At 40.2% G+C, this 17,055-nt stretch overlaps 4 protein-coding genes across 5 annotated transcripts in view; 3 read left to right on the top strand and 1 right to left on the bottom strand.

Moving 5' to 3' along the window:
- Positions 1-3,052, top strand: part of mrpl53 (mitochondrial ribosomal protein L53) — a 3,193-nt gene extending 141 nt beyond the window's left edge. The window contains exons 1-3 of the mRNA XM_030347874.1: positions 1-62; positions 460-572; positions 2,852-3,052. The exon at positions 1-62 is cut by the window's left edge and continues 141 nt beyond it. Coding sequence (XP_030203734.1) covers positions 1-62; positions 460-572; positions 2,852-2,964 — 288 coding nt within the window. The 3' untranslated portion in view covers positions 2,965-3,052. The remainder of the gene's footprint in view (positions 63-459; positions 573-2,851) is intronic.
- Positions 3,053-4,545: 1,493 nt separating this feature from the next.
- Positions 4,546-5,823, top strand: LOC115535843 (fatty acid-binding protein, heart). The gene is made up of 4 exons (XM_030347377.1): positions 4,546-4,841; positions 4,953-5,128; positions 5,229-5,330; positions 5,636-5,823. Exons 1-4 carry the CDS (start codon positions 4,769-4,771, stop codon positions 5,681-5,683), a joined length of 399 nt encoding a protein of 132 aa, XP_030203237.1. The 5' UTR covers positions 4,546-4,768; the 3' UTR covers positions 5,684-5,823.
- A 1,583-nt stretch (positions 5,824-7,406) lies between these two features.
- LOC115535842 (fatty acid-binding protein, heart) lies at positions 7,407-9,298 on the top strand. 2 transcript variants are annotated; one of them, XM_030347375.1, is made up of 5 exons: positions 7,407-7,572; positions 7,698-7,870; positions 7,958-8,059; positions 8,207-8,321; positions 8,673-9,298. In XM_030347375.1, exons 1-4 carry the CDS (start codon positions 7,500-7,502, stop codon positions 8,258-8,260), a joined length of 402 nt encoding a protein of 133 aa, XP_030203235.1. In that variant the 5' UTR covers positions 7,407-7,499; the 3' UTR covers positions 8,261-8,321; positions 8,673-9,298. The 2 variants fall into 2 exon arrangements, with proteins under 2 accessions (XP_030203235.1, XP_030203236.1); XM_030347376.1 differs by having other exon boundaries at positions 8,207-8,320; positions 8,678-9,298.
- On the bottom strand, positions 9,158-14,541 carry jkamp (jnk1/mapk8 associated membrane protein). Its single transcript, XM_030347374.1, has 7 exons — positions 14,441-14,541; positions 12,389-12,468; positions 11,900-12,054; positions 10,687-10,893; positions 10,394-10,575; positions 10,233-10,309; positions 9,158-9,983 (listed from the first exon to the last, which is right to left on the bottom strand). Exons 1-7 carry the CDS (start codon positions 14,442-14,444, stop codon positions 9,765-9,767), a joined length of 924 nt encoding a protein of 307 aa, XP_030203234.1. The 5' UTR covers positions 14,445-14,541; the 3' UTR covers positions 9,158-9,764.
- Between the last annotated feature and the right edge of the window lie 2,514 nt (positions 14,542-17,055).

The following is a 17,055-nucleotide window of genomic DNA, read 5'->3' on the forward strand; positions in this document are numbered from 1 at the left end:
AAAGCAGTGAAGCAAGTAATGGTGCAAATGTGTCCTTTCGAGTCCAATGTTCGTTCCACACGGTAAGGATTCTGTAAATATACCTTACCTAGTATATACTGGAGATAAATGTTTTAATTCCGGTGTTTAGGGGTAGTTCACATCATTGAAACGACCAGAGATTGACATTGCCCTCATAGGGTCGGTAGTTAAGGCTGGTCAAGTAGTGAAGACACGTACTATCGTTTAATTGGATGATATATGAAGACTACTATGAGAATAACATCTAGACGTTTTAAAGCTATTATTGTTGTTATATCTTCTAGATCGGAAATTAATTGATCTTGGTAACAGGGTAAACTTACTGTTAAGTAGCAAGACAAGCACGACTTGTTTACTTGGCTGAGTTCGTCAGCCATGCTCTCACAAAGTTTGCTATGTTTGTTTCATAAATGAACGTCGCTGCGTCTCCATCCACAGAGAGTTTCTCTTCATGGTGGGCTCGGAGAAGGCCAGGGCCACCAACATGAACTGCGAGGTCTCCACCGTAGTAAAACACGACAAGTCTGAACCTGTAGTGGACGTCACATTCAGTAAGTATTGTGGTGTTTCTTTTACTGATGACAAAACAGAGTTTCAAACGCATCTTTATTAAAAGATCATATGTAATAAATACAGGTCCTCCAGCAGTCCGGGAACCACCTCTTGTAACGCAATGCAAATTGTGAACAGTCCTATATCCTGTTGTTAATAATGCATAAAACAACATCTTCCCCCCTTTAAAATCACACAAAATCAAACACTTTTTCCATGTATTTACTTTTAAACAAACACAAGTTTGTTTCAATACTCCGATGAATTATCTCTTTCCTCCTATGTATACGCTTTAACAGTTAAAGAGGAATTAAAAAGACACTTACATCAAACTACACATAAAACAGTTTGTTGTTTGGTTTTTCCCCACTGAAATGTCTTAATGCAGGCAGCCTCTTTGGTTCCAGCCTCTGCTGGAATTCTGTTGTTCAGCAACTCTCGATCAGTCTCCCCGGGGGTTTAATACACCGACCGATGAAGCGTATAACCAGCTGGTTAAAGCTGCTAGCTCAATGTCGTTGTGATTATTACGTTCAGAAGGTTCAGACAGTTCTGAGGTCTTAGAGAAGGTTAGGTTGGTTCACATCCACATGTACCTGTGAAAGAGTCTCTGACAAAATCTGCCCCCAGACTTTGGCTTAGGACTCTGGTCATTTTCTTTTCACTGCATCCACGGCTGTTACCTCAGCTCCTTGGCTTCCGCACGGGTCTTCTCTGCTGCCCCACACAAGTTAAGTCGTCTCGTCACTTGGCAGTCTCTTACTTAGTCCAATATCTGGTGATCCTCAGATGGTTCTGCCTCTGTCTATCTGTCTGTCTGGAGTTAAGCTGAATACCGATCACAATTCACTCCTTGTTTCTGTTTCTCTCAATCTTGACGTTCTGGCTTGGTGGATTTTTCTTCTCGCGAAATGTAACTGTTATTGCATACATGAACCATGTTGCGTTTCATATGGCCCTTTATAACTGATTCAACTGGAGTATCAAACACGGAATGATTTATTTTGCACATATAGCAGCAGATTGTCTTTAATTGCTGGCATTTTATAACTACTGAACCAACTCTACACACCTGTAAATGAAGGCTTAAAAAAAAATGTGTTTATTTTTTTTTATTAGATATTCATCTAATTAATTAAAAAATGTAATCCAGAGGTGTGAATCGAGACCGCTATTTTTTAACGATTTATCGTGCAGGCCTGTTTTGCAACCAAACTCTGTGGGAACCAGCCTTGATGGACACGCACGCACTGAATGCAGTCAAAAAAGAACGCAAATCATAAGCATTTTGATGCGAGTGTGATTCAGACACAAACAGGGGAGAGACAATTTTCCAAAGCTCTGGCTGTTATGTATTCTATTTTTAAATCCAGTCCTTATTTTTCTTGAAAAGAGAAAATAACATTTATTTATTATTAGAGTACTTATTATTGATGATTAAGAGTATTGTTTGAATACACAAAAGTAAAACAAACCAACGCTTTCGCTTCTCTATATTGCCACTTGCCTTTTTCACGTGGGGCCAGTACCATCACGTGTGCTGGCCCCATGTGATGGCTCAACTCGGTCTCCACCCACATCCCGCCACTTAGTCCTTCCTTCCTGCACAGGCACACAAAGGAAAATGACTGTGCCAGAGTGCAAGTCAGTTTTCATAAACTTGTTTTAGATATTTTTGGACACGTGGGAGAAGTTTCAGGTTGAACAGAAACTGCTGAGGAATTAATTGTCGGAACTTTGTTTTCACAGATATGGAGTTAACCATGTTAACGTAGATCAATATGATCTGTCTTTTAAGGAAGACTTAATCCATTTAATTCAGCCTGTCAATAAATAAATTATGGTATGTATGGAAAGCTTTATATCCAACTCAGGGAAATGGAAGGCGTTGCAAATCTTTTGAGGAGTCTGATATTACATTTCTAGAGATTTTCCATATTGTTCATATCAGCAACATTTGTTTGAATACCTAATAGGAATAAAGAAATCCAGCCATTGATTCTTGTCTTTCTAGATTATGTGGAACCATATCATTCTTACAGATTGTGTTCCTACAGGAATGGGTTATTTAAAAAGCATGAGCACAAGATGAATTGGGTGTTCAACCCATGTTCTCTGGTATTTGAGAAAAGGTTATACAAGCTTCCACCTTTTGTTACTGTAGACGGGTCAAATGTAAGTTGTATGGAATGATGTATCATAACCTTGTCCAGTTTACATTCTTCCCTCCACCCAGGTCCTAAGTTAGTTAGTAAGTTAGCTGTGTTGTGTTCCACAGCAGATGGAGAGAGGTTGGTGATGAAGGGCGCCAAACTGACGGGACAGGAGATGTTGCAGGCCTTTCAGAGTCGCTGTCTAGCCAAGGACACACAGGCTAAAGCAAAGAAATAAATGTAAATCATCCTTGTGTTTAATATATTGTGTCGCTTGCCGTGTCTATATGCATTATGTTTATAATAAATGATTGTCCTTGAATGCATCCTGTTTATCAGTTTCTTATGTGAAAGATGGAGTTATGGGGTTATTCTATTATTGAGGGTTACTATTTTCGTAATCCATTCCACCAGCATTACCGGTATGCTTCAACCTCTGTCATTATGTGCTTCAATAGAATCTGACCTCAAATTAGGTGCTGATTGGTTAAGTCTAGACTGCAGATTAGACTTAACTTGTTTATAGATACCTAGATAAGGAATCGATCAGAGAAAAAGACGATTACAATTGCCTTATTTCAAACTCTGCTAAAAAGTCCTCCATGGTAGATATGGGAGTAAACTAGACCATCAATAGCTATTAATTCACAAAAATCCCTCCATATTCAAGGTAGGAGTGGACAGTGGCGATTTTGGTTTGGAAACTCTGGTGGGGCCCATGCAGGAAAATATTATAACGCAATCCAGAAATACCACATATTACTACCATCACAAAAAAAACAGTAGCAAGTGACAGAGGGGACCAAAATTGCAGCTGAATAATGCCATCACTCAAACGCGAATCTGACGACATATATTAGGCTATTATAGCAATAGCACCACCAAATGGCAGCGTTCAAGATCTCACAATATCAAAACTCAAGAAAACAACGTGGCAACAATAAAAACACAACGGCGCACACCCTTTACACAGCAATCAATATACAAAGCCACCACTCACAATATACCAAAAAAAGAAGAAGTATGGTTTAAGTTGCATTAAGTTTGCAGGCATTAGAAAGATAAGAACCAATGCATGATTCCTGTTCATCATTTGACACATGATTTTGTGGGAAGAGATCTCTAAATGAATCAATAAGATTACTAGAATCACTGTTGACGCGCTGATTCTACTAATTTAAATCTACTAAATAGCTACAAATTTTTATCTCTTTGATATGTTGAGAGAGAGCATGTGTTAAGAGTATGATGCAAAGCGTCACTCTAACAATTGCAGACAAACAAATCATCTGGAATTTGGAAAACCTGATTCATGCTTCAACCTTGGTCATAGTTGTATTGGACTACATGTGGCGCACAGGTCAAATGTGGTTCTACCCTTTCACCCATTTCAAGTTGAAGTGAATGTAATTGCAGTTTGTGTCCCGCATCAGTTACTAAACACCACACCCAGGACTTGGCAGACTAAAGGTGGTCCCATACCAGTTTCACAGGGTTCCTAGCACAACACCCGAGGCTATGTGTTGGAGGTCCCACTCGTGAAGACACTAGGATCGCTTTGAATCTGGTTGTACCTCTGAGTAGTTAAACAAGTCATTGACGTGTAATAACAAGAAGGGAGTGGCCGTTCTGAACGGACCTTACATTCCTGCCGTGTAGTGTATTTTATGAGGTAATAATGGTATTTTTGGTCATTGTGTTTGTTTTGAATATATCTTACAGACGGGAGAAGACCAACTAGTGTTTGTTTTTCATTAAAATATTTCCTGCGTTAGGTTTTTACCTTTGTAACAGTAGGCCTGAATGTAATTTGGCTCGCAGGTGCGTGTGTGGGGGGGGGGTTATCCAAATAATCTCTTTCAACCATTTCAATGAAAACAATGGAGCGATGATGCAGGGATGTTTAGGGCTCTGATTGGATACCTCTGAACTTCAGGCGCATTCCACGTCCCTTTTAAGAGCTTCAATAGCCTCCAAACCTTAACTGCAGAATTAGAAACGGTAAGAGATACGCTGCTAAGCACATCACAGACGCTGTAACGATGGTTGAACGCTTTGTCGGGACATGGCAGATGGTGGCCAGCGAGAACTTCGATGAGTTCTTGAAAGAAATCGGTAAGTTAAGGCATGGTAGGCTTTTTCCCCCAATATATAAATGCAGTTAAAGTTGTATAAGTATATATGTAAGAATAAATTGCAAAATCACATGATGTAACCCCAATGCAGGAATGGGAATGGCAATGAGAAAGGCAGCATGCATGGTTAAACCGGAGATGACTGTGAGTGTGGACGCACAAGATCTGATAACCCTCACGATGAAGACTTCTTTTAAAACAAAAGAATTCCAGTTCAAACTCAACGAGCCGTTTGAAGGAACATCAGCGAATGACAAGACTGCAACAGTAAGTCAAGGGAAAAGAAAGACAATGAAACGCTAATTCATTTGACTGAAGGGATATTCATTCATTCTTTCAATGAACTTGTCTCTTTTTAACTCGCCAGATTGTTGTGACCCTTGAAGGGGGCAAACTTGTGCAGAAACAGACCTGTGAAGGCAGAGAAACAACAATTGAGAGGGAAATAGTAGATGGCAAGTTGATAATGGTAAGAGTTTTTGCACAGCGTTTTGCTTTCAAATTCAGGTTTTTTTTCTACTTTTGTCTGTCTAATGAACTGCATGTTACGGAAATAACACATGAGCTGTTTATGGAAAGATGTGCTGGATCTGTTTAATGCATGGCCTTCATTGTAATAGTTATAAACAAATATACCACAGTCTTTTAAGAACTACGACCACTCCCTGCACTGCCCCAGCAGCCTGCTTTACCTAGAGTTAAAGCTTATACAAACGGCCCAGTGTCATCGGAGCTCTACCTGTCAATTTCAATCCTGAACTTTTTCCCACACAGACATGCAAATCTGGAAATGTTGTTGCCACGCGAACCTTCCAGAAGTAGGCCGGACTGGATGCCCCGGGGGATGAAGGTTGCAGCCATAATCTGAGTCAGGGATGGTTACTTAACCATGCTGTTCATTCAATCCCATGCATTGTTTTATTGGAATTACCTGCAATTATTAAAAAGAGATCCCAAAATGATTTTGTCTTCGGCTATTATCTCATGATTATCTGGCTATGACCCTCAATAAGCTTGTTTCTGTTCAAACATTCAACTTGGGTGAAAAACACAGACCCCCCCTCTTCTGTATCATTGCATGTTTTGGAGAGAAGGGGGCCCCCTATCGGAGGAAATCATTCACTAGTGTAACCTTGGAGTTTGAGGTCAAAGGGCAAGAGGGTCCTGCAGTGCTAGGCAGATCCACGTGTGTTTAAATCAGGCCCACCTGATTTACAATGTTATATTTAAACAGAAGCATTGCCAGGTATTGGACTTTGGAAGGGCCCAGGGATAATTGAGTGGTTAAAAAGTGATCATTACAACATGTATTATTCAACTGTTCTGATTTGGTGGGCAGATTCCCATGTATCACTGCTATGCGTCGGTATTCAAATCACCCCGTGATCCACTTGCCAAAAGATAGAGTGGTGCCAGCTTGAAGCCATCACTTCCGGTCTAGGATAACACACCTCAACGTAACACAGATGTTATCTGCTTCCCTATTTGGAGTTCCGAATGAAGGAAACAAAAGTTATCTGATCAAATGCGGATTATCAAAACAGTGATCACAAACGATCGTACGGACCCAGACCCACCGTCAGCGTAACAGAGAGAGCACAACAACATACCGTCAGTATTTATGTCCTGCTTCCTCACGATGATCACCTCCATCAGCTGTGTCTGTGTTTTCCAGCTGTCGCCTCTAGGGGGCGCTACCTAGTTGTGCGCGCTGGTCAACCAAAAAAAAGTAAAGAAAGACAGGCATAAAGAAATAAAGACTTTGCAAACCCTGTTTCCACACCTTTTTCCTCGGCCCTGCCTTGCCAGGTGCACTTGCCTATATTGTGCGCGCTGAAGGTGGGGGGATGGGGGGTCACCTTCCCAACAAGTCAGAGAATATTGACATGCTGATTGAGCACAGTTCATTAAGTCCTCATCTATTTTTCACAACATCAAAAGGTCCAAGGCTTCAGGTCCGCAATTCAGAAGAAGAACAAAAAGAAGAGGGGAGGAGGGCCCGATGTAGATGTATGTCCATGGCCAGCTATGAGGTCACCGAGGCCCGCACCACGTTTTTTTATACACACAAATTGCCGCTATATAACTGTATAATCAGGTGTTGAAAACACTATTCCAGTGGCTGCTGCAGAGAGGAGCTCCAACTTGAAGCTGATTCAAACCTACAATGGGTCAAGAGCGACTAAATGGACTTGCGTTGATCTTGGGATTTTCAGGCAGATACCATTGGATGACACCATAGATGACTTGGCACCATGGATGAATGGACACGTGAAGGAAGTCCAGACGTGTCCATTGTACCAGAGACTTTTTTTTTCTATGCTGGTCTTCTGTTATTTTTTGTGCAAGTGTCAATGTTTCATTAAATTTTTTCCTTATTTGAGGAAACATTACGCAAGCTCCAACCTTTGTCACGGTAGGCGGAATTTGCACAGAGGTCAAATGCCATTCAAAATACTCTTTCCCCCATTTGCACAGAAAAAGCGGAACATGATATTTGTGACGTTTTGGGCTGTGATTGGTTTGGTCTAGGCTGTGAGTCACACACCCCTTTAAGTGGTTGACCTGCATCCAAGCCTTAAATGCAGAGTTGGAAAAAGTAAGATTGTCTGCTTAGCAAATCATAGAGGCTGCAGATATGGTTGAACAGTTTGTTGGGTCATGGAAGATGGTTTCCAGTGAGAACTTTGATGATTTCTTGAAAGCAATGGGTAAGATAAATTAATTTTGATTTGTAATATTCCCCAATGAATATGTAATTTTCGGTTTCAAAGTTTTCCCATACAGCCTACATTGCATTCTTCTAAGCAAAATGATGTGCTCTTACCTCACGCAGGTGTTGGATTCGCCATCCGACAGATTGCAAGTCGGACTAAACCCAGTTTGATAGTGACCTTGGACCAAGGAATCATCTGCTTGAAAATGCTCAGTTCTTTCAAAACAACAGAAGTCAAGTTCAAGCTCAACCAAGCTTTTGATGAAACAACGGCGGATGGTCGGAACACAACGGTGTGTCAGAGGGGAAGGATACCCAAAGCAACGCAATTCATACGCTTGGCCGTCTGGTGGAATAACGCTTTTTCTTTTACTCCCCAGAACATCGTGACCCTTGAAAATGGCAAACTCGTGCAGATTCAGAGCTGGGACGGCAAGGAAACGACCATTGAGCGGGAAATAGTAGATGGAAAACTAGTTACGGTGAGCATTTGTTTCACTTTGTGTTATTGGCACTAAATTCATGAGCGAAGTGTTGTATGATAGCGTATATTGAGAATTACACCTATCCCAAATCTAACATTGGGTCTCACTTCTATTCACTCATCCTTACCTGCCGTTCCATCACAGAAATGCAAGATTGGTAATGTTGTTGCTGTGAGGACGTTCCAGAGGGAGGCGTGATTGGACGTCCACGGTGGCTGACAGGCTCAGACCCAGAAGCACAAACATCGTTACAGCAATGGTCTGTATTATACCGCTCCTATTATTATTTATTCTATTGGGTTGCCAAATCAAACATTTCTATGTTCCACAGGGATATTCACCCCCGACCCAAGCATTGTCGTGGTGAAATATATAACAATTTAAGGGTGATTGATGGAAATCTGATAACTTCATTAATAAAAGTTGCATGGAAGAAATATAAGTTGCCTAATTTAAATGTGGGTTGGTGTGTAGTTGTTGCAGACAACCCAACGTTTTGCTGCTTCAACAACACATCTTTTTTAAATTCTCTTGCGTAGACACCCTAACCCCCCGTCCATTTGTCAAATTAACATTTTAACAATAAACACTTGTTCTACAACATCCGCAGGATCCGGCCCTTTCTCACGAGCCAAACAGCACAGCTCCAGACCTGGCCTAAGCACTCGTCATCTCCCGCCTCGACTACTGCAACGCGCTGGTGACTGCATCATTTTGACTGTTAAACCTGCGTTGTAATTTTGTGGTTTTGTGGTCTTTTTATAGTGTAATACATTTCATAAAGCTTTTGATTTCTTATCAGTCAGATGAAGCCCATAAATCATTAAATCCACCTTAACAAAGCACCAAATCAAGAAATATGAGACCCTCTATTAACAGATTTTGGAAAACATGTTTTTTCTTCTGTTGGAATATCTCTGATGTAATAAATCCCCTTAATTTTTACCAAGATAGACAAAGGGAATGCTCAGAATGCTCAGCTACAATTTATGTGTAATAATAGAAAATCTCGAATAATTGTAATAAACCTGGATTAAGTTATTATGTATACACTGTGAAACGTCTTCGGCCCATTTACTACATATTTTCAAGGAGTAGTCATATTTTGTATATATTTACATCTTGAACGACATTTATGCTTAAAATGATAAAAAATTTAATATATACAATGTCAAAGGAAAATTAAAAATACAGCACGTCAATAAGGAAACAAAATAAACTACAGGCAACAACGTTTACTGCTCTTACTTAATATAAGATTATAACACAGCTCATGCATTTGCTCTAAAATGTCAATCGTCTCAAATGAACCGCTATGCTCTTTACCAGTTCACCTGGTAAACAGTAACATGTAGATACACTCCCTAACACAAAGATAAAGATGATCATATTCTTTCACACTCAGAAAGGATGTGAAGATGGTAATTAAATTAAGTAATTTAACATTCAAACATCCTTAAAATCAGGGAATAGAAGATTATTTGTTGGAAAATTCGAATAAATAAATAATTTAGACATGGGTAACTTCTTTTTAGATTCTATTGCTGTTTTTGTCATAGAATCCAAGATTACCCTTTTAAAAACCCATTCAACAATTTAATTTTTTTTGTATCATTCCTGTAATGATGAGGGTTGCTCGTAACATGAACATTATACACAATTTAGTGTTTTTTTTCCCAATACATTTAGATTTTTCCAAACATCAATGTCCATTAGCCCCCTCAGACAGTATCCGACTGGGCTCTGTGAACTTGGCTGTCAGCAGGTAGAACAGGGCGGGGCCAGGTACCAGCGCCAGTAGCGGAAGGTCCTGGTCCAACTTGTCCAAACGGGAGATTGAGATGATACCATAAGCATGAATTATCCAATGGCTAAGCAGAACAACAAGGCGTTTCTTCTTTGCAATCAGGTTTTTCAAAGACTTTGGAGAGAGGAGAGAAAAAAAAAAGATATATATTAGAGACAGGCAAGAAGTCTTGCATTGATTTGACGGATTAAATGTATTACAATATCCAAATCTCGATTAGCTTAAAAAAAATGTAAACAAAGCTAGCTCATTAAGGTGTGAGGGATACCAGTTCCATTGCAAAAAAAACAAATCGATTATCAAAATCCGTATTTTATTATAAAAATACAAACACCTTTTAACAATGAAGGAGAGTGCTGTTACCTGAATCTCTGATGCGGACATATAAACAGCCAGGGTAACAAGCGAGAGGACGAGTATGATGTAAGGAAATGCATAATCTGTGAATGAAAATAAATTGTCTATCAAATCAAACACACATAGAACATAAGATAAACGTACTATCATATGCTAAATATACTCACACAGCAAACCTCCTCCAACCGCCTGTAATACAGTTAGTACTGGGAAGAAATACAGTGCCGCATATACACTTTTCAGGCGATCAGACTTTCCCAGACCACAGGCTATCTTCTTCACCAGCAGAGGGCGCAGTAGCATCATCAGCACCAGGCAAAATGCGTAGTAGATCAATACCATTGTATAGCTGGAGAAAATCAGAACAGTAGGTGAGCGATTATACAGACATTATTTTAAAGAGGGAAGTCATCAATCACACACACACATAAAAGTGTATAGAGATGTTTAAATTACTCACAGTGGGTAGACAGCTTCCTGTGTACAGTGCATTGTGGTAACATAGTCCGGACTGGGATTGTAGAGCATGGTGTACCAGTCTGAGAGCATCTGGACACGACACGAGCGGATGCTGAGCAGCCCGATGGGCTCAGTGACCAGCAGGGTGACCACGGCTGAGACCCCACACTCCACCATAGCCGTGATGTGCTGGAGCAGAGCACTAGAGCTGAGGGAAGAGGAGATAAAGAGATTCAAAAGACAAACAAATAAAAGTATTTTATTTAAATAGTTTCCACATTGATTTAATATTTCTACAAGAACAGGTACAATATTTCAATAGATGGTGAATTTGTCTTCATTGTTTATCTGCTGATAAAATCGGTTTTCGGATCGGCACTCTCCAAATATCGAAATCGGCATAGTATCGGTGAACCCATTATCAGGGACCCACACATACGAAGCCCTTAATCAGCCACTTTCAACTTTCAATGAGAAGCAATTGACATGGCCCGTATAATTTAGTTGAAATCAAAGTACCAATAGGAAAACTAGCAGGGTTAAGGCTCACATTGCTACATCACTACCACGGTCTGACCGTGGGCCGAGCTCCACCTCTGTGGCTGTGGTCAGATTCCGGTGTGGACAATTCAAACTGATCCCAGGGCCCTGCATTATACTGTTGATAAGAGTTGTTCCGATACCGATGCCAGTATCAGAAATACGTCCGATACTGCCTAAAATTAGGTATCGTTGAGTAAGCAAATCTATGCGCCGATCCGAAAAACATCATGTGAAAAAAAACCTAAAACATGGATGCTGACACTTAACTACATGACTTTTCTCACTGCACGTGATGTGGGTGGCCAACCCAAACCCAAAGTTCAACATTTCAAACGTTCCTGTTTTGCGCAACAATGCAAGCAACATGAAGGAATAGATGGACTTGGCGAGTTGGGATGCTATGCTCAATTTCTCCAGCGGGTGGTGCACAAAGGGCTACTTTCCCAGCGAGGTGTGTGAGCGATGTGCTGGCGAATGGTAGACGTATAGTTGGACACTTTATACACTCGCCACTGCACACCAAGAGGATATCCAGAAGGATTTCCAAATGCCAAATTCATGGGACAGTGATGAAGAATTGTTTTAAGGGAACCCATATACCAAAGCCTTATCCGTTTTTATTCTAGGGGCATTTAGTTAATATAATACAGTTAAATGCTGCTGGTCCATACCTCTTCTTCCCCGAGTACCACTCGATGAAGAACCAGTGCAGGACCAGGGGCAGCATGGCCATGAAGCCCAGGTACAGCCAGTCGTAGAGCTCCGGGCTCTCTGTGCAGCGCTCACAGGCCTTTTGGAGGTTGGTTCTCTCTCCCCGAGGGCACACCTACAAGAGATGCGTTCAATGTGTTCATGTTTAAATAGTTGTATTGATTTATTATCAGGTGGACGTTATCGACGTTATAGTTGTTCTGATAATTACAAAGGTTGAAATGCTATGAAGTGAAAGAGCACTGAACTCTGCAGTCTGCAGATTGACGTCCATTATAAAATACAATATTAAATAAAAAACATAAAATATAAGAAATATGTGACAATTCGTGCGAAGAAACTAAGATCTTTTTTAAGTTCGAACAAATTTTCTAGCTTGAAAAATGTTCAATGTTCAGGTCCAGTTCATTGAAACGTCTTTTGAGCAGAGGGTGGATGTTAATACTCACACCACACTCCCGCTCCACTGACCCATTGACCATCAGCCGTCCACAGTACAGCCCCGGGCAGGAAGAGCTCATCGCCACCACTGGAAGGATTTAAATCAGTGATTAGTAAGAACATCTGGGAAACACTGCAGATATATCGTTTGAAGACAATTGTCAGATAGAATCAATCATAGTCAATGATAAACACTGCATTTGGGACCAGTGGAGGATTCCGAGTATACAATGTGATGGTAGCGTCTGCCTGCAAAAAAATGTCCTTTATTAATGCACTTTATATATCAATTTAGTCTTCTAATTCATGATGAAATATATGGAATTTAGTGTTTTTTTAAGAAACCTATGGTTGAAGGAATGTAAATTAATCAGATTGGAAATTTTCCCCTTCAGCGTTTCCCCTAGATTCTTTGAAGCAGTGGTACTGTGAGTTGGTAACCTAGCAACACTAAGGGGGTCCGGGGCATGCCCCCCGGAAGACATTTTTGAAAAATAAACTCTTTAAATGGTTACTTCTGGTGAGATTTTTTGGGGAAAATGTACAGATTGAGCTTCCAAATACGACATAACAACCAACAGATTCAAGGTATCTGCTGAGACCTGATCATTGTGCCTTGAACTTGCAGGGCCTTTTTCGCTAGGAGCACTGTGGCCCCTAACTGAACATTTTAGGGGCAAAACCAGAAATGTTAGGGCCACACACCGCAAATCATCATGCCAATGTGATTTTCTATTTTTTCCCCAGTATTACTAATAAATATTTAGATAATAAATGCAGAAATTACAATGTGCGGTTTCAAATTCAGTGTCACAATTTATTGTGATTCCCATCTATACCAACTGTTTCTAAGTGTGCACGCATGCGTTCGACGAGCACGGAAGCGACAGGACGCTACGCCTCCTCTCTGCCCGCTCCCCTCTCCATTGAGAATAGAGCAGGCGCGACAAACGCCTCCCGTGTGATAAGCCCTTTATGGGACATCAAGTCCTGACCGGGTTCAGGTACCCGCAAGGATGCGGGTTTCGCGATTGACTACTCCGGTGCTGGATACGTTATTCAGGAGCGGAGGAGTCAACTAAAACTGTCAACAGTGGATGATGTGCTTTTTTTTCACAGCAATCTAAAGCACCAGGCCAAACACCACATAGTGTAATTTCCCATGGCTGGCCTCTCACTGAACAGTACTGTCCCGATCAGTAACTAGCTTGGGCGAAGAGAGCCTACACCAGCTACTTAATAGTCTCACTACCCTTACTTACAAGCGCTACTAAAGTAATACTTGACAAAATACAATATGCTGCATCTCTTTTACTCATTTTAAACTCGTTTTGGAGAGTGGTTAGCAGGCATTGATGCAGGAAGCACAGAGAAAACAGAGAGGAAGAACAGAGGGGGCAGAGAGAGAGAGGAGAGACAGAGAGGAGAGAGGAGAGACAGAGAGAGGAGACAGAGAAAGGACAACCAGTGAGAAGATGCAACACAATGTGAAGTAGTAAATCTAACATACTATGTCTAGTATGAAAACCTTGGGAGCAGCAGCAGTTTACATATTGTGAGCAATGTGTAGTACACATTGCTCACAATATGTAAACTGCTGCTGCTCCAATGGTTTTCATACTAGATATAGTATGGTAGATTTAAATGCATATTATTTAAGCTAACACAATAAGTGGATTTAGAAGTTTGTCTCGCAGCATATCAACAACGTATGTTGTGCGTTTTTATTTTTAATAAAGGCACAATGTAGCCTAAGTAATGTTACATGTGACATCTCCGATACGAATTGGACAGTATAACACGGTCATTTTCCATATTGTAACGTCACAACCCAGGTAGACTTTCTTCTCGATGATGTACACAAAAGCGTTTTAGACTCGAGATTAATCTTAAGTAAATATGTCTCTAAGAGACACATTTAAACGGCACACAAGGACCCAGCTGACACATTGTTTTTAGCTTCTAGAAATGGTGCTATCGATGTCGACATCCTTAAAGAACTTTATACATATCGAAGTAATCTCCATGTTTCAGTTCAGAGCAAAGCATGTAAAACTTACCCATGTTTTGACTTCAACTGAGCCAGATGTGTACCCTGTTGTGTCTTTGCTCCAGTGATGGATGTGTTAGGTTACTGCTTCTACTTCCTTGTCTTCCTCTCGTTGGTCTTAATTGGCCGTTAAAAAACATCCTATTGCCCCAATACCGCCGCCAACTGGACTGGAGTTTGGTAAACTGCAAAAAATAATTATATAGATATATGTACGTATTTATATTGATAATAATCATATTATAATCATAATAATAACAATAATACATATATAATATATAAGACAAACCATTTCACTAATAAGGGTGCACTAAGTAAAAAAGCATTAATATTAGGTAATGCAATAAGCATTTACAAAAAAAATATTAAAATATAACGGCTAATGGTGTTCATGCATACATTATTTAGTATGGTTATGGTCAGGGTAAAACCTAACAATATTAGTTTTATTCAATGGAGTTAGAGTCTTCCCCTAACTCCCCTTAATATAGGCTACGTAGGGCCTACTGTATTCACCTTTTCACCCAATTATCGTTAACATAGCCTAAGTAAAAGTCATAAGTAGCATGATAGTAAAATACTAGACCATTAGTTAACTGTTATATAACTATTAGAGAATGTTTATATGGTACATTGTTAAAATTGTCTTGGCCTGAAGTGAATGCACGGGACAAGCCCATGAGGCGATGCCTAGATAGGTAGCCTGCATGAAATACATTTTTTTCTCCAAGTTAAGTTCAAGACTCGTTGGGCTGCGCTTGCGTGAGTATTTACCCCTAATCATATGCGCCGGTGAAAGATTTGATGCTGGTCAAAACTCACTTTTAATTATGTGAATGGTTGGAAAGCTCAACTATTATTTTCCACTCTTTTGGAGCGTGCAGCCAACAAGGTAGGCATTCTGTTTTCCTTGTCTGAAATTACTTTGGTAAATGTCATCTCACATGCTGGCAATTGTTTATGTAAGCTTACATGGTTTCTATATTTTCTCGTTTATATTGTGTGTGTATAGTTTTTACAACGGATTTGGAGAGTAGGATAAACCAGTAACAAAAGGCTTGTGTCTGCCTGTGCTTCGAGGGAGTTATGGTTTGCATGCTTGTTCACAGACTATGTTCACAGGCTGCATGTGTTGCGGTTGATTTGTTGTTTTCTCGATGTCACTCATCGAGAAAAAAAACACATCGATTCGTTCACTCAAGTCACTTAGCCTATATACATGACTTGAGCGAACGAATTGAGGTCTGTCACTGTGTCAGTTCATATTTAAAATATTTGCCTTCCCTTTATTCGTTATTTTTTGTTAAAAATTGTGAACTTACATTTAGTTTTCCGATTTTGAATAGGCCTACTTAAAAAAAGGAAAACAAATCAACATGAAAGTCACATAAAGTAATAGTTATTAGTATTTTCGTAGGTAGCCCTCACCATGGTACATTTTATCGGTGCATTTCATTTTATGGGCGACAGAGGGCAGCACTGTTTCACAGATATTGGATTTTATTATGCACCTCAGATCCCTTGATCTGAAGTGCTTAACTGGCTGTCTTCATTTGTTTCAGGCTCTGCGTTACTAAACTCCCACATTAACAATATACTAACTAAGGGTTGCTGTAGAAATGATTACGTAAAATAAATGAATCATTATCAGTAACATCATCACACATTATTATGTCATTAGCCAAACAGATGTTGTGGTTTGTGGTGGTAGCTTGATTTATTACAATATTTGGTGATGCACTAGAAAGATTACAATTGTTTGTTGTATTGTGAGGGGTGCAATGGCAATAATAATTTATAATTTATTTATTTATAATTCCTTGATTGAATGTTCAGTTCACCAGGAGCTCTGCAATGATGTGGGCCCTCTCCCAACCCAACATTACCATATTTTTGCAAGTGGATTATGCCAGCCTGAGACACAGAAGTGCAGAACAATACACTTTTTTGAAGAATATCCTATACATATATATTTAATCTGGTTTATTCTCCATAGGCCTCTTGCATGTCCAATTGGCCCATTCCTGGCTCCATGCGCGTGGGGCTGTCCTGGTCCCCAGTGGCATTTTCCACACCATGAAGCTCAGGTTGGAAGGTGTATTCAGGTGCACATAATTGGCCCTGGTGACTTCTGGCGGGTTTAGATTGTACCTAACATCCTCTTTGGCCGGGCCCCAAGTCTTGATGGTTGAAGGGGGTAGAGGTGGGGCCTGCTAAACCCTTCGAGGAGCCGTGAATGGGTGTCTTTCACTAAGCTTTGCTGGATCAAGCTCAATCGGGTGATGAGTTTCAGGGTTACGGGTATTGCTGTGCACAAAAAAATCCTAGAGTGAAAATGGGCTTGTGAATTTATTTTAATGAAATAGCACTGAAAGTTAAATTATTGATTTTACTTAAAGACAATGTATTCATAAAAACGATAAAATATTTCATCCGTAATTTTATTTAATTTAGGCAAGAGCTCATTTAGATTTCCCACAATTTGCAGATGAGCTGATATGATCATCGGAGCTTTGTCTTCTGTAGATAGACATTTGCATATAAACCTACTGCATAAATTTAGAAGCGCCACAACCGGCCGTGCACTGTGCCCTGGATATTGGATATTGTCTTAATCACGATGAC

Source organism: Gadus morhua, chromosome 22 (genome assembly GCF_902167405.1).
Source record: "Gadus morhua chromosome 22, gadMor3.0, whole genome shotgun sequence".
Classification (NCBI taxonomy): domain Eukaryota; kingdom Metazoa; phylum Chordata; class Actinopteri; order Gadiformes; family Gadidae; genus Gadus; species Gadus morhua.

What these genes read in the sequence shown, in the direction of transcription:
- LOC115535843 (XM_030347377.1), top strand. Translation starts at nt 4,769, where the DNA reads ATGGTTGAACGCTTTGTCGGGACATGGCAGATGGTGGCCAGCGAGAAC. An exon ending in TGAGTTCTTGAAAGAAATCG is followed by an intron (nt 4,842 to 4,952) that starts GTAAGTTAAGGC and finishes ACCCCAATGCAG; the next exon opens with GAATGGGAATGGCAATGAGA. An exon ending in CGAATGACAAGACTGCAACA is followed by an intron (nt 5,129 to 5,228) that starts GTAAGTCAAGGG and finishes TTAACTCGCCAG; the next exon opens with ATTGTTGTGACCCTTGAAGG.
- LOC115535842 (XM_030347375.1), top strand. Translation starts at nt 7,500, where the DNA reads ATGGTTGAACAGTTTGTTGGGTCATGGAAGATGGTTTCCAGTGAGAAC. An exon ending in TGATTTCTTGAAAGCAATGG is followed by an intron (nt 7,573 to 7,697) that starts GTAAGATAAATT and finishes TACCTCACGCAG; the next exon opens with GTGTTGGATTCGCCATCCGA. An exon ending in TAGATGGAAAACTAGTTACG is followed by an intron (nt 8,060 to 8,206) that starts GTGAGCATTTGT and finishes GTTCCATCACAG; the next exon opens with AAATGCAAGATTGGTAATGT.
- jkamp (XM_030347374.1), bottom strand. An exon ending in TGGTACTCGGGGAAGAAGAG is followed by an intron (nt 10,894 to 11,899) that starts GTATGGACCAGC and finishes CTCTTCCCTCAG; the next exon opens with CTCTAGTGCTCTGCTCCAGC. An exon ending in TGTCCGCATCAGAGATTCAG is followed by an intron (nt 9,984 to 10,232) that starts GTAACAGCACTC and finishes CTCTCTCCAAAG; the next exon opens with TCTTTGAAAAACCTGATTGC.